At 47.6% G+C, this 19,427-nt stretch overlaps 7 protein-coding genes across 7 annotated transcripts, besides 34 other annotated features; all 7 read left to right on the top strand.

The window, feature by feature from the left end:
* Nucleotides 1-11,136: part of a sequence feature (heterozygous, Esmeraldo-like haplotype) that runs on past the window's edge.
* On the top strand, nt 59-1,924 carry Tc00.1047053506287.120 (uncharacterized protein; the record flags this gene model as incomplete). The annotated part of the gene is made up of 1 exon (XM_809230.1): nt 59-1,924. The coding sequence occupies one exon, from the start codon at nt 59-61 to the stop codon at nt 1,922-1,924; it is 1,866 nt and encodes a 621-aa protein (XP_814323.1).
* Nucleotides 191-215: a sequence feature (AT_rich).
* Nucleotides 1,945-2,022: a sequence feature (T-rich).
* Nucleotides 2,267-2,337: a sequence feature (A-rich).
* Nucleotides 2,340-2,362: a microsatellite.
* Tc00.1047053506287.100 (hypothetical protein, conserved) lies at nt 2,510-4,009 on the top strand (the record flags this gene model as incomplete). Its single annotated transcript, XM_809229.1, has 1 exon — nt 2,510-4,009. One exon carries the CDS (start codon nt 2,510-2,512, stop codon nt 4,007-4,009), a length of 1,500 nt encoding a protein of 499 aa, XP_814322.1.
* Nucleotides 4,594-4,633: a sequence feature (AT_rich).
* Nucleotides 4,996-5,026: a microsatellite.
* Nucleotides 5,145-5,168: a microsatellite.
* Nucleotides 5,177-6,565, top strand: Tc00.1047053506287.90 (hypothetical protein, conserved; the record flags this gene model as incomplete). The annotated part of the gene is made up of 1 exon (XM_809228.1): nt 5,177-6,565. The coding sequence occupies one exon, from the start codon at nt 5,177-5,179 to the stop codon at nt 6,563-6,565; it is 1,389 nt and encodes a 462-aa protein (XP_814321.1).
* Nucleotides 6,649-6,673: a microsatellite.
* Nucleotides 6,945-6,968: a microsatellite.
* On the top strand, nt 7,154-11,896 carry Tc00.1047053506287.80 (hypothetical protein, conserved; the record flags this gene model as incomplete). The annotated part of the gene is made up of 1 exon (XM_809227.1): nt 7,154-11,896. The coding sequence occupies one exon, from the start codon at nt 7,154-7,156 to the stop codon at nt 11,894-11,896; it is 4,743 nt and encodes a 1,580-aa protein (XP_814320.1).
* Nucleotides 11,137-11,511: a sequence feature (haploid, non-Esmeraldo-like haplotype).
* Nucleotides 11,512-12,180: a sequence feature (haploid, Esmeraldo-like haplotype).
* Nucleotides 11,921-11,953: a microsatellite.
* Nucleotides 12,017-12,052: a microsatellite.
* Nucleotides 12,159-12,183: a microsatellite.
* Nucleotides 12,181-14,278: a sequence feature (haploid, non-Esmeraldo-like haplotype).
* Nucleotides 12,507-12,529: a sequence feature (AT_rich).
* Nucleotides 12,561-12,581: a sequence feature (AT_rich).
* Nucleotides 12,654-13,244, top strand: Tc00.1047053506287.30 (hypothetical protein, conserved; the record flags this gene model as incomplete). Its single annotated transcript, XM_809226.1, has 1 exon — nt 12,654-13,244. The coding sequence occupies one exon, from the start codon at nt 12,654-12,656 to the stop codon at nt 13,242-13,244; it is 591 nt and encodes a 196-aa protein (XP_814319.1).
* Nucleotides 13,376-13,436: a sequence feature (A-rich).
* Nucleotides 13,439-13,464: a microsatellite.
* Nucleotides 13,465-13,488: a microsatellite.
* Nucleotides 13,580-13,650: a sequence feature (C-rich).
* On the top strand, nt 13,668-15,218 carry Tc00.1047053506287.20 (hypothetical protein, conserved; the record flags this gene model as incomplete). Its single annotated transcript, XM_809225.1, has 1 exon — nt 13,668-15,218. The coding sequence occupies one exon, from the start codon at nt 13,668-13,670 to the stop codon at nt 15,216-15,218; it is 1,551 nt and encodes a 516-aa protein (XP_814318.1).
* Nucleotides 13,938-14,019: a sequence feature (CT-rich).
* Nucleotides 13,977-14,049: a sequence feature (T-rich).
* Nucleotides 14,279-19,427: a sequence feature (heterozygous, Esmeraldo-like haplotype).
* Nucleotides 15,236-15,267: a microsatellite.
* Nucleotides 15,416-15,447: a microsatellite.
* Nucleotides 15,562-15,607: a microsatellite.
* Nucleotides 15,734-15,772: a microsatellite.
* Nucleotides 15,814-18,750, top strand: Tc00.1047053506287.9 (hypothetical protein, conserved; the record flags this gene model as incomplete). Its single annotated transcript, XM_809238.1, has 1 exon — nt 15,814-18,750. One exon carries the CDS (start codon nt 15,814-15,816, stop codon nt 18,748-18,750), a length of 2,937 nt encoding a protein of 978 aa, XP_814331.1.
* Nucleotides 16,235-16,315: a microsatellite.
* Nucleotides 18,846-18,868: a microsatellite.
* Nucleotides 18,917-18,945: a sequence feature (AT_rich).
* Nucleotides 19,289-19,319: a microsatellite.
* Nucleotides 19,383-19,404: a microsatellite.

Genomic DNA, 19,427 nt, shown 5'->3' with positions numbered 1-19,427 from the left:
CTAATGAGATGTTGGCAAGTGAGGGAAAAGGTGAAGAGACATTACATGAGGTTGAACGATGAATTGTTGTTGTTTTTATTGTTGTTTTCTCCTTTTTTTCCTTCCTTCTTTTTTCCCCCCTGCGTCACATCTTACGTTCTTTACATCCCCTGCTTCTGATATTGCACAGAGTTGGAGGGAAAATCCTTTCAAAATAATAATAATAAAAAAAAAAAGAGGGCGCGGGACAACACAGCAGATGGACGCCTGGCGTTGCTCTGTCTGCAGGAAGACAAAGGAACTCTCGGGGAAACACCTTGAGGGAAAGACATCTGTGCGGTCAGACTGCTGGCCGTGTGCGAAGAAGTGTGTATTTGTGCGGGAGTCCCCCGCGGTATCCCGAAGCGCGGCACAGGTGGTCACGGCGCCGTTCCTCTTCAATCCGAACCTGTCAACATCCCTTGAGAAGTCCACGACGGCGGCATCGACAATGGCGACGACGGGAGTGGCATCGAATCCATTCACCGCGTCGGCTGCATTCACGAACAAAACGCCATTTGCCAGCGCCCCAAACACGTGGAAGGGCACAACGGCCAGTAGCAAACCAGTTAACGCCGCCGCGGACGCATTTGCAGCAGCGGGAAAGCAACTGGAGACGGAGGCCCCCGCACGAAAGAACGCGTTCTTGCCGTCAGAAAAGGCCTTTCCCATCGTCATGCACTCTGCACCCGCCACCGACAGACCACGTCAGTCACCACCGTTTGCATTCACATCATCGCCTACCGCCGTCATGCCCTTGGTCAACGACAACGCAAAGTTGGGGAATATAACTAGCAACAACGGTCACGAAAGCAGCAATAAGCCAGTGTGGCGTTGCTCTGTCTGCAGGAAGACAAAGGAACTCTCGGGGAAACATCTTGAGGGAAAGACATCTGTGCGGTCAGACTGCTGGCCGTGTGCGAAGAAGCGTGTATTTGTTCTCTCCCACCCCGAATCGTGCGTTTCTTCCGAGCCCAATTTGTCAACTTTTTTTTCTACGACAATGAAATTGGCGACGTCGCCGAATAACAGAACGCGGGATGTTATCAGCATTTCGCACGGCGCCAGCCCTATGCCATCTGCAACGAGGTTGTGGCAGGATCCGGTGGTCCCCTCGAACGATCAGGAGGCCAATGCGTTTATTGTGTGCTATTTTTCTCAACAGCCGTCAGCAAAGGAACAGTTGGATCAGACGAGGAGGTCCGTCTCTTTGGAATCCTCTTCTCCGAGCGTCTTATTGCCGTCGCTTGCAATGACATTTGAGGGAGAGGTGTTGCGTGGGTACAGACAGCAACTTGTGGATGGTATACGTACCCGAACCGTGTGGCATGACTGTACCCTGTACGTCTTGGCGCCTGAGAACAGAGAGGGAAAAGGCCCCAATACGGCCGGTGCTTCACAACTAGGGGCCGCCGCAGTCGTGTTTCTCGCAGCGGAGCATAAGCTTGCGCTTTCGCCGTTTCGACGTATGCGACGTATATTTTGCCCAGATGAGTTTACTTTTGCGGCAGCGTGTGTGTACGCGAATACATTTTTGGCGGGGCATCCCACAAGCTCTCAGCAGTCCTCGTTTGTTGTGTATGGGCCACAGGTGGACCACACGGTGCCCATGACACGGTGGGGCCCCATCATTGAGAGCTGTACTCATGCGCGGCAACGGGTGGTAAGCGAGGAGCAGCGGGTGGAGGGCGCACAAAGCATCTTTCGTCGTAGCGGCTGGCTGGCGCTGCCGCTGCACGCCACAGCCGAGGCAATTCGACTGTTGGAGGTGCAACAACAGCAAGAGCATGCTGAAAAAAATGCCACGGAATGTTTGGGCGTTGATGTCGTTTTCGTGGCGGAGACGATGCGGCTTGAGGACCTGCCACAAGCGGCGGCGCTGGCCCTTCCAGTAAAACCATTTTAATTACTGAGATTTGGCATGGGAAAAGGAGAAAGAGGCGAAGAAAAAAATTTTAAAAAGGGAAAAAATATGAGAGAAAAGAAAAAAAAAAAAGGAAAAAAGTATGAAATGGCAACATGCGGTTATTAAAACATGCTGTATTTTCATTAAAGAATTCTTCTGCGACAGAAAAGAAAAAGGCCTGGTGGGTGTTATCGGCGGCATCATCGAAAGTATCAGAGTTTTTTTATAAAGATTTCTTTTATTGTGCACAGACGGATAGGTACACATAAAAAATTGCACTTTGGCGTGTAATGTATGTATACATATAACCCTTTTTTTTTTATTCTGTTGGCTGATCGCCTATTTTTGTATTCTCTCTTTGTTTTTTTTTTTTTTTGTTTTTTGTTTTTTTTTTCCTCTTTTTCCTCTTTCTTGCTGTGTGTGTGTGCGTGTGTGTGTCAAGTGTAGGGAAGGAGAGGACAACGAGTGTCTATCGTATTTCAAGCATCTTTTGTACGCACGTAGAAGCGGGTGTGTGAGGAGGGAACACCCCCGAGAGAGAGTATAAAACAGGTCCAAGAAGACCAAAAAGCGGTGCTGTGCCACATGGGGTCGGGTGGCAGCACGTCACTTGGCGGACGAATTACGACTGTGAAAGAAAAAAAGAAAAGTGAACCGCGGAAATTAAAGGTGACGGACTACACGAACAGACCGTTACCTGCCCGATTTGGCCGGGCCGTATTTGCCTCGCGTATGCTTGCTGAACTGCCACCGCCGCCGACGACCGAAGACGACGGGCAATACGCGTGGTTTGTGGAAAACCTTGACCGGCCGGGTGAATGGGAGGCATACACACCGGATGTCTCTGAAAGGCTTGATGCGGCTTGGCGTGGCGGACAGCGGGAGTGTCTTATTCTATCGAAAAAGAAGCGTATATGCACAGTAGACCTGAACGCTATGGTGCAAATGGCGGCTGGAAGCACCACGCGTTCGCGCAGGGTAAAGCGGGTGGAGGTGGAGAAGTGTGGCGATTCCACGGTGCGGGAAAAACGGCACTTTTCCCCTGATCCCTTTCTTGAGGAGGCATTGGAAGATGCAGGAAGAGGGGAAGACATGATGGCCAATGAAAACGGCGAAAACGGCTGTCATGCCGAGGAAGGTGTTGTTGGCGAGGCTGACAACGCAGATGCGTCGCGGCTTCCATGTCTGTTACGTTCTGTAGCAGCACATTCCATCACGCCCTATACATTGGCGTTCTCTAGCGATGGTCGCACGCTGCTAACCGGGACGCGGGGAGAGTTGCTACACTGGGATTTGGAAACGGCGATTGTCTTGACGGCGTTTGATTTGAAGTCCAGCACTGTTTTAACGGCAGCGTATTCATCTGACGGCAGTCGTGTCGTGTGCGGCGGGAGCAGTAAAATTGCCTGGTTGTTTGACACAAACTGCCCGGATGCACAGATGACGTTTACTGGTCACACCTCCAAACTTTACGGCGTTGACTTTCTTGCGGGGGAGGAGCGACTTGCAACGATATCGATGGATAAAACCCTGCGCTGCTGGGATGTTCGAACGTCCATCTGCATGCAAAGCGATGAATGTCACACGGCGCCGATTTTTACACTAGCGACATCTAAGCGTTGCGACTGGCTTGCGCTTTCAGGTGGTGATGACCACGTTGTCTGCTCTCATGATTTTCGAGTTGGCAGCAACTCCGTCACGGCGAGGTTCTGTGGACACAGGAAAACCATCTGGACATGTGCCTTCCGTGGCGATGAAAATCAGTTTGCTTCGAGCGGCATGGATAAGGCCCTAAATATATGGGACCTGCGGCAGCCCAGTGAACCGGTACTGAAGGTTTTCTATCATATGCATCCGGTTCATTTTGTGGAGTATATGCCGCATGATAGGGGCATATTGACGTGTGCACGGGACTGGACGGTGCGCCTCACGGATGCGGTCACCGGTGAGCCTGTGTGGCGCGTAAAAGCACATGTAGGACATGTCTTTCGTGCTCGCTACCATTTTGGGACGCGCATGATGGCCACAGGCGGTGGGGATGGGCATGTCAATATCTGGCGGTACGACAATGCGGATAAGTGGTAGGGGAATTCAAAAGAGAGAGGGAGAGAGCGTGCGTGTGTGTGTGTGGGAGAGAGAAATAAAGAGAGTACATGTATGTGTATGCTGCTCCACTCGGAGTGCAATAGCCTCTTTTTCCCCCTATCTTGCACCAATGAGAAAGAAGGGGGGGGGGAAAGAGGAAGGGTGGTGCTGGGAATTTTTATTCCATAGAAAAGGAATCCGATGGGTTTTGACTCTCTTTTGAATTTTTTTGTCACCTTTTCGTTTTTTAAGTGGAGTTGTCATATGAGCATATGTGTGTAGATGTTGCGTCCCGTTGTCCCCCCCCCCCCCGCTCCAGCCATGTGGAGCCAACACACTGGCAACAAACACACATGCATAGATGTAATATGTATATGTATGGCTACAAATACACACAAGATTAAGCTAAATTATGTGTGTTTACTTGTGAGAGAAAAGTGTTTTTTTTTTTTTTCTTTCAGACCCTGTTTGTTTGTTTTTACTGCCTTGTTATTCATGTTGACTTGAATGCGACTCTCTTCTCGTCCGTTTTTTTGTTTTTTCCTTCATTCACACACACAGAGAGAGAGAGAGAGAGATCCACGAAAAAAAAAAAAAAAAGCATATATAAATAAATATATATTTCCTCTTCTTTGGTTTCCTTCTTTTTTAACTGCTTGTCTCTCTCTCTCTCTCTGTCTGTGTGAATGTCATGTATTTTCCACCACTCCCGTTTGAGGAGGAAAAGGAAGGAAAGGGGCATCATCGTTTTTTATCATATCTCTTTCTTCTGTGTTTACTTTTTTTTTTTTTTTTTGCAGCCATTTATCTTTTTCGTTACTGGCGAACGGAAGGGAAATTGAGAATATTCAACCTGCATGATTTCTCTGGATTGCAATGCTCCTTGTCTTTTTTTTATTTTTTCTTTTCTTACTTCCCCACAATTACAAAGAAAACCTTAGATACATTCATTTATACAGACAGATAGACCGATAGATAGATATAGCTATTATTATTATTATTATTATTATTATTATTGTCTGTGGGGTGGGAAGGAGGGAAAACCGTTACGGGTACCATTGCGACCCCTTTTTTACTTTTATTAAAATTCAAACAACCCGATAGAAAGTGGGGAAATTGAAATATTGTGAAGGAAAAAGAAAGAAAGAAAGAGAGAAAGGAGGTGGGATGCAGCACACGGGTGATGGCATATCGTCGGGGAGTCCTGGCTTAAGGCTTGTGAACCTGCTCTTTTCAGATTACCTTGCCAGCCCTGCATTTGGTACGGATGTACTTCAAACCATATTAAGCACCTCCGCAAGCTATTTTACTCGCCGTCGATCAGATCCGTTGATTCACTCTATGAATATGATCCCACACTTGATTTTACTTCGTCTAGTGGAGTGCCTTGTATTAGAAACGTTGCTAAAAAGTGGACTTAGTATTTTTCATGATGCGGGGGTATTTCATGTGGTGTTTCAGTATGTGCAGCAATACCGTTTTTTTCACTGCTGGATTACACGTTTTCTTTGCACGTTAGGGAATATTTTTCTTCCTTCCGGTATCCGGCAGCTTTTAGGCCGACGCATTGCTGAAACCGTACTTATTCCCGCATCCACTTCCAGTGACCCGTTAAAGGCCATGCCAGTAGAATATAGGGAAAGCTTACGATATTATCGTTACATGTACGATCGGAGTGTGCCGTATGCCGTTTTTGTGAGTGGATTCGTCTGCGAAATGACACACTGCATCACCGAACAATTAGTGTGGTTGGCGGAGTTTTACCGTTCGCGCCATAAGCACACCTCGCGATGGCGCCTATTGAAACCGTATATTTCCTCCCTTGCAGGAAACACCACACAAATGCTTCTTGTGTACTCGGCACGAGTGGTCGGTGCGTGGGCCGGCCGATGTGTGTCACGCGAGCCGACTGGTAGGTCCGTGTTTTGGGGCGAAAGTGTCGCCCTTCTTGCGCTTTCCCCAGCCATTCATCGGGTGACAACTTTTATCACCATGCAGCTACGCAACAAACTGGAGATGTTATGCCCAGCCACGCCGGAGGATGAGCGAGAAGACTTTCGTGAGGAGGAGATGAGAGAGGAGGAAGAAGAGGAACCGACGGCGTTCAGAATGCAGTTTAACAACCCCAGTCCTAGCGGCACAGCGCAGGTGGACTTCTACGAGGTGCTGGGTGTGAAGGATACTGCAAGCGCGGAGGAGATTAAACGAGCCTATAGGAAGGCTGCACTGACCAATCATCCAGACCGGGTTGGCCATGACGCAGCAGCGCAGAAAACTGCACGGGAACGCATGACGAGTATTAATCAAGCGTACGAGACACTCTCGTCCGAGTCGAGACGGAGACGGTACGACATGGCCCGTCAGATGGGCACGGATTTGGGTGTGGTGAAACACTTTGAGAACCTCTCCACTCCTGTAGTGCTGGGTATTGGGTTAATTGGTCTTCTTGGATTTAGCTTGACGGCGTCATTGCTTTTGTGCGGCCAGTACTTTGCTGCCTTTCATCAATTGACGGGAACTGGAAGAAATCCTTTGCGATATCTTGGCATTGCCTGATTGGGAATCGACCGCGTCAAAGTAATGATGGGGATGGAAGGAGCGAAGTATTAAAAAAAAGAAAGATGGAGGTGAGGAGTGTTTATATGTATATATATATATACATATTGTAAAAAAAAGGGGAAAGAAAACATTGGCGGACGTGTTTCCTTTAGTCAATGTTGTGTTTCTTTGCGTGCGTGATGCCAACGAGAATGTGTGCATGCTGGCTAGGAGAGGGGGGAGGTGTTATTATAATTTTTATTACTTTACATAAGTGAATGTCTGTGTTACCCGATGCCGGCACCATTTTCTCCTTTTTTAGACCCTTGTTTTTTTCTTTTATGCATTATTGCATGCGAACATTTCACTTTTTCAAATTTGGTGCTTTCTTCCTTTTTTGTTGTTGTTGTTGTTGTTTTTGGTTTTGCCTTCTAGTGAAGTGCTGTGCTGTTTTAGCTAGGTGGGACACTGCCCCATTTTGTATATACGCACACGTATATATATATATACATATAGGAGAAGCGGCGGCAATTGTTAAGGGTAGGAAGAAAAGTAAACGCAGTATTCCTGCGCATTCCACTGGGTAGATATCATATTGGTGTGCCAATGGGCGAACAGTCGCCAACGGTGGACCCTTCACGGCAGCAGCCGCTACCCCCACAATTATCATCTCAAATTCCTCCACTTATGTTTTATGATGCAGAATCCGTGCTGTGTGCACCAGTGACGCCTCAACAGGTCATTGCCTTTAATCCACGTGAGAAGGGTCCACCCTCACGCGTTATGCCTGATGGAAGTGAGTACTACGGTGATCTTCTTCTTGATCAGCCACATGGTATTGGAATCATGCTGTTTAAATCCTCTTCAAGCTTTTATGCGAATGGTGACCGGTATGGAGGGGGCTGGAAAAATGGTTTGTTTCATGGCGATGGTATCTTTGTGACATCTTCCTTCACATACCAGGGCGGCTGGTTCGAAGGTCAGATGCACGGGAAAGGGCTAATGACTTACAGTCGTCGCATTACGGATTTAATGCTGCGCGGCATATCTGTTTTTTCGCCCTTTGACAAGACGCATGCGCCACTGGAGTATAGGGGAGATTTTCATTATAGATATCATCGCCATGGTCATGGGATCATGCGATATGCTAACGGCGATACTTACGATGGGGAATGGGGGTCAAACTGTCGTCATGGACGTGGACGTCTTATTACCGATGACGGTGAAATATATGAAGGTCAGTGGAGCAGAGATGAACGTCATGGTAACGGGAAAATCACTTATGTCAATGGCGGAGAGTTTAAAGGATCTATGGTGCGTGACAAGCGTCATGGCGAGGGAGTGATGATGTTCCCCAATGGAGATGAGTACTATGGCACTTTTTACAATGACAAAATTGAAGGACACGGTACAATGCGATACAAAAACGGTGATGTCTATGAGGGAATGTGGAAGGATGGCCTGCGAAATGGCGAGGGAAAATATTCCCTGCGGAAGAAAGGCGCAACGGTGGAGGGGCGTTTTGTGAATGGTCTGATCCAAGGGAGAGGCGTTGTACGGCATCCAGGAGTGTCGACATTTGTTGGTGAGTTTGACCGGGGTGAACGACGGCATGGAACTCTGTTCTGGCATGACTCTGCACCCGGTGAGGGTGCATGTTATCAAGGGGAGTGGCTTGGAGAGACAATGCACAATCGTGGCCTATTGTGGTATCGTAATGGTGATTTTTATTTTGGACGGTTTTTAAAAAATAAACGTCATGGACCAGGGAATATACGCTACGCGGATGGTGGAGAGTACAGTGGATACTTTGTCAATGATATGCGTGAGGGACAGGGCATCCTACAGAATAGTAATGGATCCATTCAGGCTGGGATGTGGCACAACGATGTCTTTATTGAGGGCTACGATGGCGAGTGGGATGGGGTGACGTTTAACGGTATAGGGCACCTGCTACTTCGTAAACCACCAGCTTGTGTGCCTGCCGGAGGAAGTAACAGCGCTACCGCCACATCCATTGGGACGGGTGGCGGTGGTAGCGGTGGTGATGTTAGCCCAACTGCCGCTGCGACGTCTGCCGCTGCTTTCACAGGCATGCAGCCAACATTTGAGCACTTTGGCCTTTTCCTCCACGGTGTACGTCATGGTGCCGGTGTCCTCCGGCTTGCTGGGCATGTTATTATGGGGATCTGGAAACACGATGTCTTGTCGTGCGAAACGGGGTCGTGGGAGTTTCCCTCCGGTGATTTGTACTTGGGTGGGTTTAAAAATGGTCTTCGTGAGGGTCCCAAGGGTCAGATGTGGTTTACAGATGGTTCTTTTTTTACAGGGAACTGGCAGCTTGACGCCCCTCTGGGAAGCGGTTTGTTTTATGCAACCGACAAAAGGGAGCCCATTTATGCTCCGGAAGAAACCGCCACCGATGCAATTTCCCCCGCTGCTGCTGAAGAAGAGAGCACACAAAGCAGCAATTACTCGGGAGTAATGAACCTCTTCATTAACCTTTTCCGCCGAAAGACGTTGCCGGAGAATAAGGAAAAACGACGCCCCATTGGCTTCCGGGAGCACTTTGTATTACAGGGGGAATGGGATATTGCGCGGCTTCCCTACGCCATTTATCAATCACTCATGTCACGACTCATGAGTAGTTCGAGTTTGATTGCCACCGGTGATGGTGCCGGCGGTGGGGGTGAGGGTGGCGGTAATAGTAGTAGTAACAGTGGAGGGGCGGTGGCGGCAGGTACGCTGTCGTCAGGTAACAACAACGGTAGTGGAGTCAATGCTTTATTTAAGCCCCCTGCGATGATCCCAGTGGGTGTGCAAGAAAAACGTGGTTTTGTTTTTTTTAAGTCTGGTATCTGTTTGCGCACGGAGTGGTTACATAACCACCCGCGTTTGATGCTTCCGCACCGACCCGATGCGCCCTTGTACAACAAGATCCGAGGTGTGATCGTGACTGATGACAGAAACGGGGGCGGTACTGGGGGATCAAAGATCTGCAGCTTCTGTGAAAAGCCTTTTACGTTTTTCCGTAAGGAAACCCAATGCACATTTTGTGAACAACGCAGTTGTACTTCCTGTCTACATCCCATCGAGGTTCGTGGTCGCCCGAAAATTGAGGCACTGTTGCGACTGCGAATGGGCCAGAACTCAATGAATAGTGATGCTAATAACAATAACAATGCTGCCACGGGCGACACATTTGTCCTACCGGCGCAAATGCCTGCATGTGTGGACTGCGCGCGAGTGGCCTTGCTCGGTTTGGAGTTCAACGTTATCTGGATACCGATGCATTGCCTTTCCGTTTCAGAAACAATTACGAGTTCAAACGCATCGACAGACGAAAAGAAGACGGAAACGGTAACCGCGACCATAGCATCCTCAGAGGCATTTGATAAAGCAGAGAATTCACTTTTGAAATTTTCTTCTTCCATGTACCCCTCTTCGTTGTGCTCGAACGCACCGTATGTTGTATACGAGGGCTACACTTGTAATTGTATTCCACATATCTACGGTTCTTTGTGGTGGGGAAAAGAGGGTTATTATCTTGGCGCTTTTCATGAGGGTCGCCGTCATGGCAGAGGCGTTCAAATGATGGCAAATGGAGAGAAGTACGTGGGAGACTTCTCGAATGATGAATGGCAAGGTATGGGGATTTACTGCGCAGATGACGGATCCGCTTACGAGGGAGTATGGGAACATGGGAAACTCACATCTTTACTTTACCACGGTGAGCTAGATGAGCAATACCGGCGTCACGGCAGGGGGCAATCATATGAAGCGGACGGTAGCCGCTACAACGGGGAATGGCAGCACGGTCAGCGGCATGGTACTGGGATTTTGCAAATGAAAGATAATGTTGTATATAGTGGGGATTTTGCATTTGGCCGCATCGAAGGTGAAGGGAAGCTTTTGATGAAAACAAGCGTCTTCTATGGCAGCTTTCATGCCGGTAAAAAGCAGGGAAAGGGATCTGAACATTTTGGGGATTGCGTTATTGAGGGAGAATGGTATGATGATGTATTGACTGGATTTGTACGCATCTATGACGCCCTTACAGAAACTGTTTATGAGACGACATATCAAAACGGTAATGAGCGCGATGACTGTTTTGTACCACCTGTCATGGTGGACGATGCCTACTGTCAAAACTGTGCCCAATGCCATGCCACATTCTCACTCTTTCTTCGGCGGCATCATTGTCGCTTATGCGGAGAAGTTGTCTGTGATAGCTGCTCACAACGCCGGGCCTCGATGCCATTGCATTTCAAAGCGACTGGTACAAGTCGTGTGTGTGATCGCTGTTATCGACGCATGGAGGAGCGCCGTATGCTTGGCATTCGACGGTATGCAAACGGGGAGGTGTACGCCGGCTGCTGGACGCGTGGACGGTGGGTGTCGCGTGGTCTGTTTTCCCGCGCAGATGGTAGCGTTGTCGTCATGGATCTTGCTGGATGCCCGCTGGTAAACGGACATGAGAAAAATTCGGTTGCAAACACGGAAAGTAAACTGGAGCTGCCACTGGATGCATCACCTCCAGTTGAGGAACTACGCAAACTTCCACCTTCTTCATGCACAGAGGTAGACGCTTTCACGCTGTGGTGGAGTATGATGCTTTCGGTTGCCGAACTGAGCCTCCCGCTGGAGCTGACGCCATGCAGATCCTTCACACTATTGCGTGCACCACAAATGAAGCCGCTGCGACTCTTCATTGAAAAGGACGATGCCAGGGATGATGGTAATGATGACGGCGGTGGTAAAAGGGGAAATGATGTTAGGGATGCAGCGGTCGTGCGGGTGGCGCGGTATATTCCCTCCATTGCGCCACCCGCACCGGAACCACCTGCCCGGTTGTCGGATGATTCGGTATTGACATCTTCGCCCCCGCCGCGGCCGATGATTACGGACTCGCACATCATGCGCCTTGTGACAGATGGTCGAATGGAAATGTTCCCCGCAGTTCCGCCGCCTTCGACTGACGGAAACGGCGTTGTGATGCTCTCATGCTACCAACGTGGACCGCTGTTACCGCCAACGCCACCGCGACCATCTCCGGGTAGAAACGATCGCATCATGTGGGATTCCTGGCAGACACGCCCAGTGCCGCAGTATCGCGGCAATCCGGAAACAAAAACGCAGCGAGGGGTGGCGGACTGGCAACATGTGCCTTTCGCGTGTCCTTTTCTGCGTCCTGTTGTCACTGATGTCGATCGTGCTGTGCGGGGTGGCGATGTGACGCGTTGGTTGCCCACACCTTTTGTCGGTCCGCAGGTCTTTACGGTGAAAGACACAAACGCCGGCGGTGTTCTTGTGGAGCAGAAAGAAGCCCCATCGTCCAGAACATCATGAAGAGGCGTGTTTGTATTGAGCCTCTTTATTTTTATTTTTCTTTTTTTCTTTTTTTTTCAAGTCTCTGCGTTTTGTTGTTGTTGTTTTTTTTATCCGGTGCGATTGTCGTGTTTACTTTCATTTTTTTTTTCTTTCTCTTCCTTTTTTTTTTTTTTTACGTTCGCTGTGGAGCCGGTTGCTGAGCACTTTATGAACCTCCCACTCATCCGTACAAATCCCTGTCAGCCAATTCACTACTGTTTCCATGTGTGCGTCTTGATGGTTTTTTTTTTTTTTTTTTTTTTCTTCTGTGTGTGTGTGAATCCCTGTGGAGAGAAACAAGCAAAAGAGAGAGGAGGTGGTTGGTGTACATTCAGACACCTTTTTTATTGTTCCGGCTCTCACGGCCAACACGTAACTTTTGTTTTTGTTGTTTTTGTGTGTGTTTTGGTTCCCATATATATTACATCACTGCTGGGGTATTTGTTTTCTGATTTCCCCCTCATTGTGCGGCACTGAGGGGTGACGTTGGCATCCGTTCACATCAACAATAACGGACTTTTCCGTGAATCGAAAATAAAGGGGGAGGGAGCAAAAACAGACACACACACAAAAAAAAAAGGGAAATTACATTTTTTTTATTATTATTTTAAAGGGGAAGAGTGGCGAATAGTTATTTCTGTGGATTTAAAAAAAAAAAAAAAAACACGGCAGCAACATCTGGAGAGTCCTTTTTTTTTTTTTTTTTTCCCGCAGAAGTGACACGAGTTTATGCGAAATGGATGGACACAACGCACATGCCAGTTTTGCTGATGTCCCATGCGTCTCAGACCCACCGTCACCATTGCAGCAGCAACCCCAGTCACCGACTCCGCAAGAAAGTGGCGCCGACGTAATTCCTTTTGTTAGCGACGGCACTTTCCGCATACCTGTAACGCCCGATATTGTTGGCTCCATTCCACGTGTCAAGGTTCCCCGACAGAAGGGGTGTTCGATGCGCGATTGGAGTGTCTGCTTGGAGAAACAGCAGCAGGCATTGAGGCAACAGGCATTGAAGCACCAGCGAAAGGAAGAAAGTGATGAGCGATGCCTTCTGGCGAAGAATTGCGGCAGGAGGATGCTTCCACGGCTGTCAAAGCAGGAAGTTATGACGCACGCGACTCATGATGACCTGTGGATTGTGATACGCGGGGTGGTGTACGACTGCAATAAGTTTCAGCACTTCCACCCTGGTGGCGAGAAAATATTGCGGCGATGTGCCGGGAGGGACTGCACAGCGCTGTACGATTACTTCCATTCATGGGTTTCGTGTGAGGGGATGATGGCGCCATTTGCGGTCGGTATCATTGAGGACGAGGTGCATGTATAAAGGCGTGTGTGCGGTGCTATGGCAGTTGGTGGCTTGTTTCTTCTACTTTCCAATTACCGTCCGTTGATGCATGGACGCTTATCGGCTGTGGGAATGGCGGGGAGCTCGGTGGTGTTTTGACCTACTACTCCTTTTTTTTTTTTTTGCTGTTTGCTACTTTTCTTCTTCTTTTTTATTTATTTTATTATTATTATTTGTTTGCTTGCTTGCTTGCTTGCTTTCTATATGTATTTCTCTCTATTTTGCTTCTGTTGGTGTCTTTTAGAAGGTTTGCGTCGTTGTTGTTGTTGTTTTTTGGGGCCTTTGTACTTTTGGACCACATGTGTTTGTTGTGTGGAGGGGGAGGGAAGAAGAGGCGTGGGTCCTTTAGGAGAGGAGGGGAGGGAGAGTGAGGGGGGGGGGGGGGGTAATTAAGTGAGCTCCATGTGCGGTGTATTTTCAGCGTACATGAAAGGGAGAAGTTTGCCATCGGCATCCATTCTGAAGGTGGGCGAGAGGAAATACATGTCCACACACACATTTACGGACAGTTGTTATGTTCATGCAAATGCCCCTTTCTCTCTGTCTCTCTCTCTGTGTGTGTGTACATATGGATGTGTGCATGTGTGTCTTCATGACTGCTGCATTTATTTATTTATTTACTTTTCCCCTTTTTCTTCCTTTATTTCTCTGGTGGCCACATGGAACGGGGGGGGAGGAGGAGAGGAAGTGAAGAAGAGAACACGAGGAGGGAAGAAAAAAACAAAAACAAAACAAAAAGAAGAAGAAGAAGAGGGGTCTTCTGCAATAAAAAAAAAAAAAAAGATGGGATCGGCAGTGACATGCGTTTCTTTTGGCAATCGTCGGCGGGATACGCGGCCAAAGGCGAGTCAAGATGACAATGGAGAAGAGGACATGTGGCAACAGCGGTTTCTCATGGAGGTTGGAAAAGATTCCACTTCCGTCACACGCGACTTTCCGCGAATTCCCGTGTACGTCCGCACCGCCACACGCAACAATTATTATGAACCGCAACGAGAAGTGCAGCGGGTGGAGAAGGAACAGCAGCAGAAGATACATGTGGAGATGACGGGGTGCTCGGAGGATGCCGCGCATCATTGTCTTGCGCTGAGGAGTGATCGGGTTCGCACATCGATAGAACTTCTGTTGGAATTGTGCGGCGAAGACACGATGGCGATGCTTTCCGCGTGGCAAACGGAGGAAGAAAGATTAGGCGTGGCGGATGCCTCTTCGTTGCTTCTTGCCGTACTGCTGATGAGTGGCATGCTGCAGGTGAAGAAGGAAACAGAGGGGAGCGGGCAATGTGAGAATGACGCACCGGGAACTTCACCGACGGTACCGAAAAGGGAAATGAGTACAGCCGAAACGACCACCGCCGCACCGAATGGGTCAACGGAATACGGCAAAGCGGATGCGGTGTTGTTGTCTGCTTCACCTCAGTACATAGTCCAAAGCAAGGCACTCCGTCTGATGCAGTACATGGTGCAGTCGGCGGTGTTCTTTTCCATTCAATGGCTTACTGGCGTTTTTCGATTCCCATGGTGCCGACACATGCACGATATCGTTTGGACTGCACATGTGTACTCTGAAAAGGATAGAAATCGAGAGGGTATGGAAGAAGGGGACATTGAGTTGATTATTGTGCAGCACAAACTGACGTTACGCCACTACGTAGAGCCGAAGGAATTACGGAAAAAGCCTCGGTTTGAAGTTGACTGGACATGTACCATCTGCATTGATCCCCGCCATCTTTTGCATGACACTTCCAACCCGCCGACGATGGGTAAGGATGCTGAAGTGCGCCAAATCACCGCGGAGGTTTTGGCGGCGCGTGTGGAGATGCCACCGAAAACGGCATGTTGTGTTTCACGGGTTTGGCGTAAGCGCCGTGATGCGCTGAAGGTCCGGCTGTGGAATCGCTTTCAGGTGGAGCTCGATCTCGTGCCGGCTCTGCATGGCCGCACTGCGAACTGAAAGGACCGGGTATAATCTATATATAGGTATATATATATATATATATATACCCCTACTGCTGCTTTTCCACCTGCGAGGGGAACCTGGCGGTTAGTGCCGGACGGATGGGGGAGAAAATGGCCCTGTTAAAGACTGCCACGTTGTACGTTTACAACGAGCCTAATTATCGTAACATGTCTTTTTTGCTGAATCCATACTTATTACTACTACTATTATTATCATTACTATTGTATCTGTAATGCTGAGTGTTTGACGAAAACCTTTTGCCTCCATGGGGAATATTGGGGAAAGGAAGGGAGCATTGGAATCCAAACCGTCATCTCCTATTCGATTGTGCAACCAAACACACACACACACACACACACACACACACACACACACACACACACCAACCCATCCCCCTTTTTGTATAGGAACATGGCCGCATCCAGGTGAATATATACATATAAATACATACGTATGCATACGTCTGGAGTTCTGTGGATTTTTTCTTCTGTAGCGACTTATCCTTCCATTTTTTTTTTTTTTTCTTTTCTTTTCTTTTCTTTTTTTTTTGTGTGTGTGTGTTACGCTTAGGAAAAAAAAAAAAAGAAAGATGTTTTACTGTACCGTCTGTGGTGCCTTGTTTGGGAATCTTCAGCAGCTGATGTTACACCAGCAGTCTCATTCTGCTGACATGCAGCTTGGCTGTGGGATGCAGCCACAATACGCCTCAGGGGCCATGCCAAATCTTCCCATTGGTATGTACCCTATGGCCCCAAATTTACTTCAGAGCGATTCTCAGTTACTTTACGCCGGTGGAATGGGGGGAGGGTTGCAAAGAGGTTCAATAGACAGCACGGCGTTAACACGCCGATTAGCCCCACCGATGATTGCCGGCAATAATGCTGGTTACATCATACCTGCAAAAGATATGTACATGAATGAACAATTGTTGCAAATACTTATGAACCTGAGGCATCCAAGCACGGAGGTTGAGCGTCTGCAAGCTGAGTTGTTGCATTTTCGTCAAAAAGAACAAAAACAAGAAAAAGAACAAGAACAAGAAAAGCAAAACCAAGAAAAACAACAACAACAACAACAAGAAGAACAACAACCAAGACAAATTCCTCAACCACGACTGATATTGGATTCTGTTTTAAACGGGAAAAAAGATGTGGATTTTGATTCGTCTACAACATCAAGCTCTTTACTGGGGCCGGCCACATATGCATTGAGGCTGGATTACATTGATGGTCTTGATATCCAAATATCATTAGAAGACATCGTTATTGGTTTAGACGAATACCGCCTTCTCAGTGGGTTGGAAAATCATTTGCTGGAATCTGTAAGGAAGAGGTATTACGCTAGTGCAACCATTGAAAAGGCAAACTCCGACCGTATCCTTTTGTCACTGAAGGACCCGTTGGAGTTTACTCTTCGGCATTCGCATGAATTGCATGTGTTAATCATCACTTTTACATGCCGTGAGAAGACTCTTTTCTGGGCCTCCCTTCGTGCGCATAAAGAAGGCATGTGGATCACTGCTCTGCGGCGGTCACCGGTGGATGTGTCAACGTGCTTGGAGACGACGAGCAGTTGCCTCCCAGAGACGATGTTGTGCGGGGCAATTCAGGCCGACCACTCACAGGATGTATTTGTCAGAACGGCAAAGCAAATGAGCAGTACAGAACAGCCGCGTTTGATTCTCGTGGAGGATGGGAAACGATCGACATTGACGTCCAAACAGAAACCAAATGAAGAATTGCCTGCGGATAAAGCGACGGTCGAATCGCGGCATGAAGACATGCCACGTGCCGTTTTGAAAGATGACGGAGATGTTCCTACAGATAAGAAACTTGTCAAGAGCCTCCTTTGGAATCTTCAGTTTGATTCAAACGGTACCCTAATTGTTCCCAAGAATTTTAAAACCTTCTCAGTTTCGCTTTCACGCCTTGCCAATCTGTCGCAGGAATTAAAGACAGAGGCAAGCGTTTTGCTTCAGATCCGCCCCGACGGTGCCTTACCTCACCATGAAGGATTCCCGGGTCATGGAACGTACAATAACGAGGTGAACCTCAACATCAGTTTTGTGACTGGTATCCCACTAAACGCGGTGCGATCTCGTGTACTTGTGTACTTAATTGAAAACATTGACCTGGAGACAGTGGAGGTGGTGAACAAAGCCCACAACCCCGCCGTGTTACTAAGACCTCCTGATGAAATTCAGTATTCAACGGTTGGTGAGGGCGTTTTGTTTCCTACTTTTAACGTCAGCATGTCGGGGATTTTTATAGCAGAGAAAACACATGCCCTTGTCATTATTGAATACGTCACAGCCAAAAAAAGTGGACCCATTGTGTTTGGTCATGCTTCCTTTCCTATTCACTTGGGCGCCAGGAAGGGTAACTTTCTCTCTCGAATACGATTAGGGGACCCGCGACGGCCCGAGGCCCGTGATATTCACTCTGTAATTTCACTTGAGGTAGAAAGGGATGCTATGGAGCACTATTCACAAGAGCAAAAAGAAGATGCATTGAATTCGCAGGCTTTATATAACTCCTTATTTGAACCACCAGGGAAATATTTTAACTGTTGCCCATGTGGTTACATTATGTGGTCTTTAGACAGCGATCCGGACTCCTTGTACTTTGATTTTCCCGATGAGCCAAAGCCAGTGGCTTCTGAGAAGGACCTCTATGTTATTTGGCAGGGAATGGATCCGAAAAGCCTCCCGTACAGTGATGACTGGGAAACGATATTAAAAGCCTTTATGGGTATGGCTAGACCTATGGGAAACAGGATTAATTATATTCTGCCGCATAATTCAAAACGAGGATTTTATTTTGACATTGAAAGTTTGCATAACATGGGTACAAGCCACGCTCTTTATGCTGTTGCCTCCGATTTGGGAGAGGGTGGCCCGGATGAGATTGTGCTAACGCTTCATCGAGACTGGTCTTCCGATGTCAGTGCGCCGCTGTTTAAGGAGCCACTGCGCATGCTTACTGGGATGAAGTACGATTCATATTTTACTGCCATCCTCTATCTATTTAAGCTGTCAAATCTCAGATCCATCAAGGAACATGGGGAAAAGGAAGTAAAAATATCCTCCGTGGGATGGTCGATGATTAGGCTAGATCTAGGGGAAGGCATATTACGTCATGGTCGCTATGCCTTGCCGTGGTTTTCTGGTGTTCCACCTCCTGAGATGCTTGAGCAGCTGAGCTCTGAGCCAATTGAAAAAGTATTTCCCAGCTTTCTCTGTGAGAATAAAATACAGTTTATGGAATCCAAATCTACCGTCGTTGTATCCATCAGTGATGCGGCAGACGTGGGGCAAATTGTTGCGGACCACCCCGGCCGGCCATTACCGCAGAAGTTGTTTCTCTCCAAAGGAGAAAAGGAGTCATTTCCATCTGGTGTCTATGAAGGCGCGGTCGGGTACACGCAGCAACAGATGGTAACTGCGATGGAGTTGAATGTAAAGGATGTTGAGCGAGCGGTAAACGCATGTCTTAAGGCGTACATTCGTGAGAATTTAGAAGAATAGAGAGAGATTTGTTGTGTTTATTTTTGTATAGTCAATTCTTACATCATCTCTCTATGTTTCTTTTCTTGTTTCTCTTGCCTCTTTGTCCTATTTATTTATTATTATTATTATTATTATTTTTTGTATGTGTGCTCTAATATATATTATATATGTACTTATATGCATGTATTTATTTTTTTTATTTTTTATTTTTTTGGTCTTGTAGTTGTTTTCTGCGTGGGCCACTGAGGAGAGGAGGGGAATGTCATGACGCCTACGCTCATCCATGCACTACCCCTTCTCTTCCTCCTGTGATCGCTCCTTTTCTTGCCTGATTGTTGGTTGGTCCCTTATTTGTTTGGTCCATGCTCACGTGCAATGGAGATATTTATTTACGTACGTCTTTGTAATATTTACCGTGCGGTTGCGTGTTGACAAACTTGGAAGGAGGTGACAGCGACGATGCGGATAAACTCCTTCACCACGCAAATGAAACAGAAAAGGGGTAAGAGATAAAAGAGGGAACACATGGAAAAGAGGAAATAAGAGCTCCCCCCTCTTCTTTTTTTTTTTTTTCTTTTTTTTTTTTTCCTCCAATTGATTTTTGTTGCTCTTTTATTTGTTCCTGTTTTGCGTGCATGTGTCCATGAATATTTTTTTTTTTTTTTTTTTTTTCCATTTCCCGTTTTTTGTCATTT

The sequence above is a fragment of the Trypanosoma cruzi genome, genomic scaffold, assembly GCF_000209065.1.
Source record: "Trypanosoma cruzi strain CL Brener 1047053516405 genomic scaffold, whole genome shotgun sequence".
Lineage (NCBI taxonomy): Eukaryota > Euglenozoa > Kinetoplastea > Trypanosomatida > Trypanosomatidae > Trypanosoma > Trypanosoma cruzi.
The sequence above is the reverse complement of the archived record's forward strand: the minus strand, read 5'-3'. Positions and strand labels throughout refer to the sequence as shown.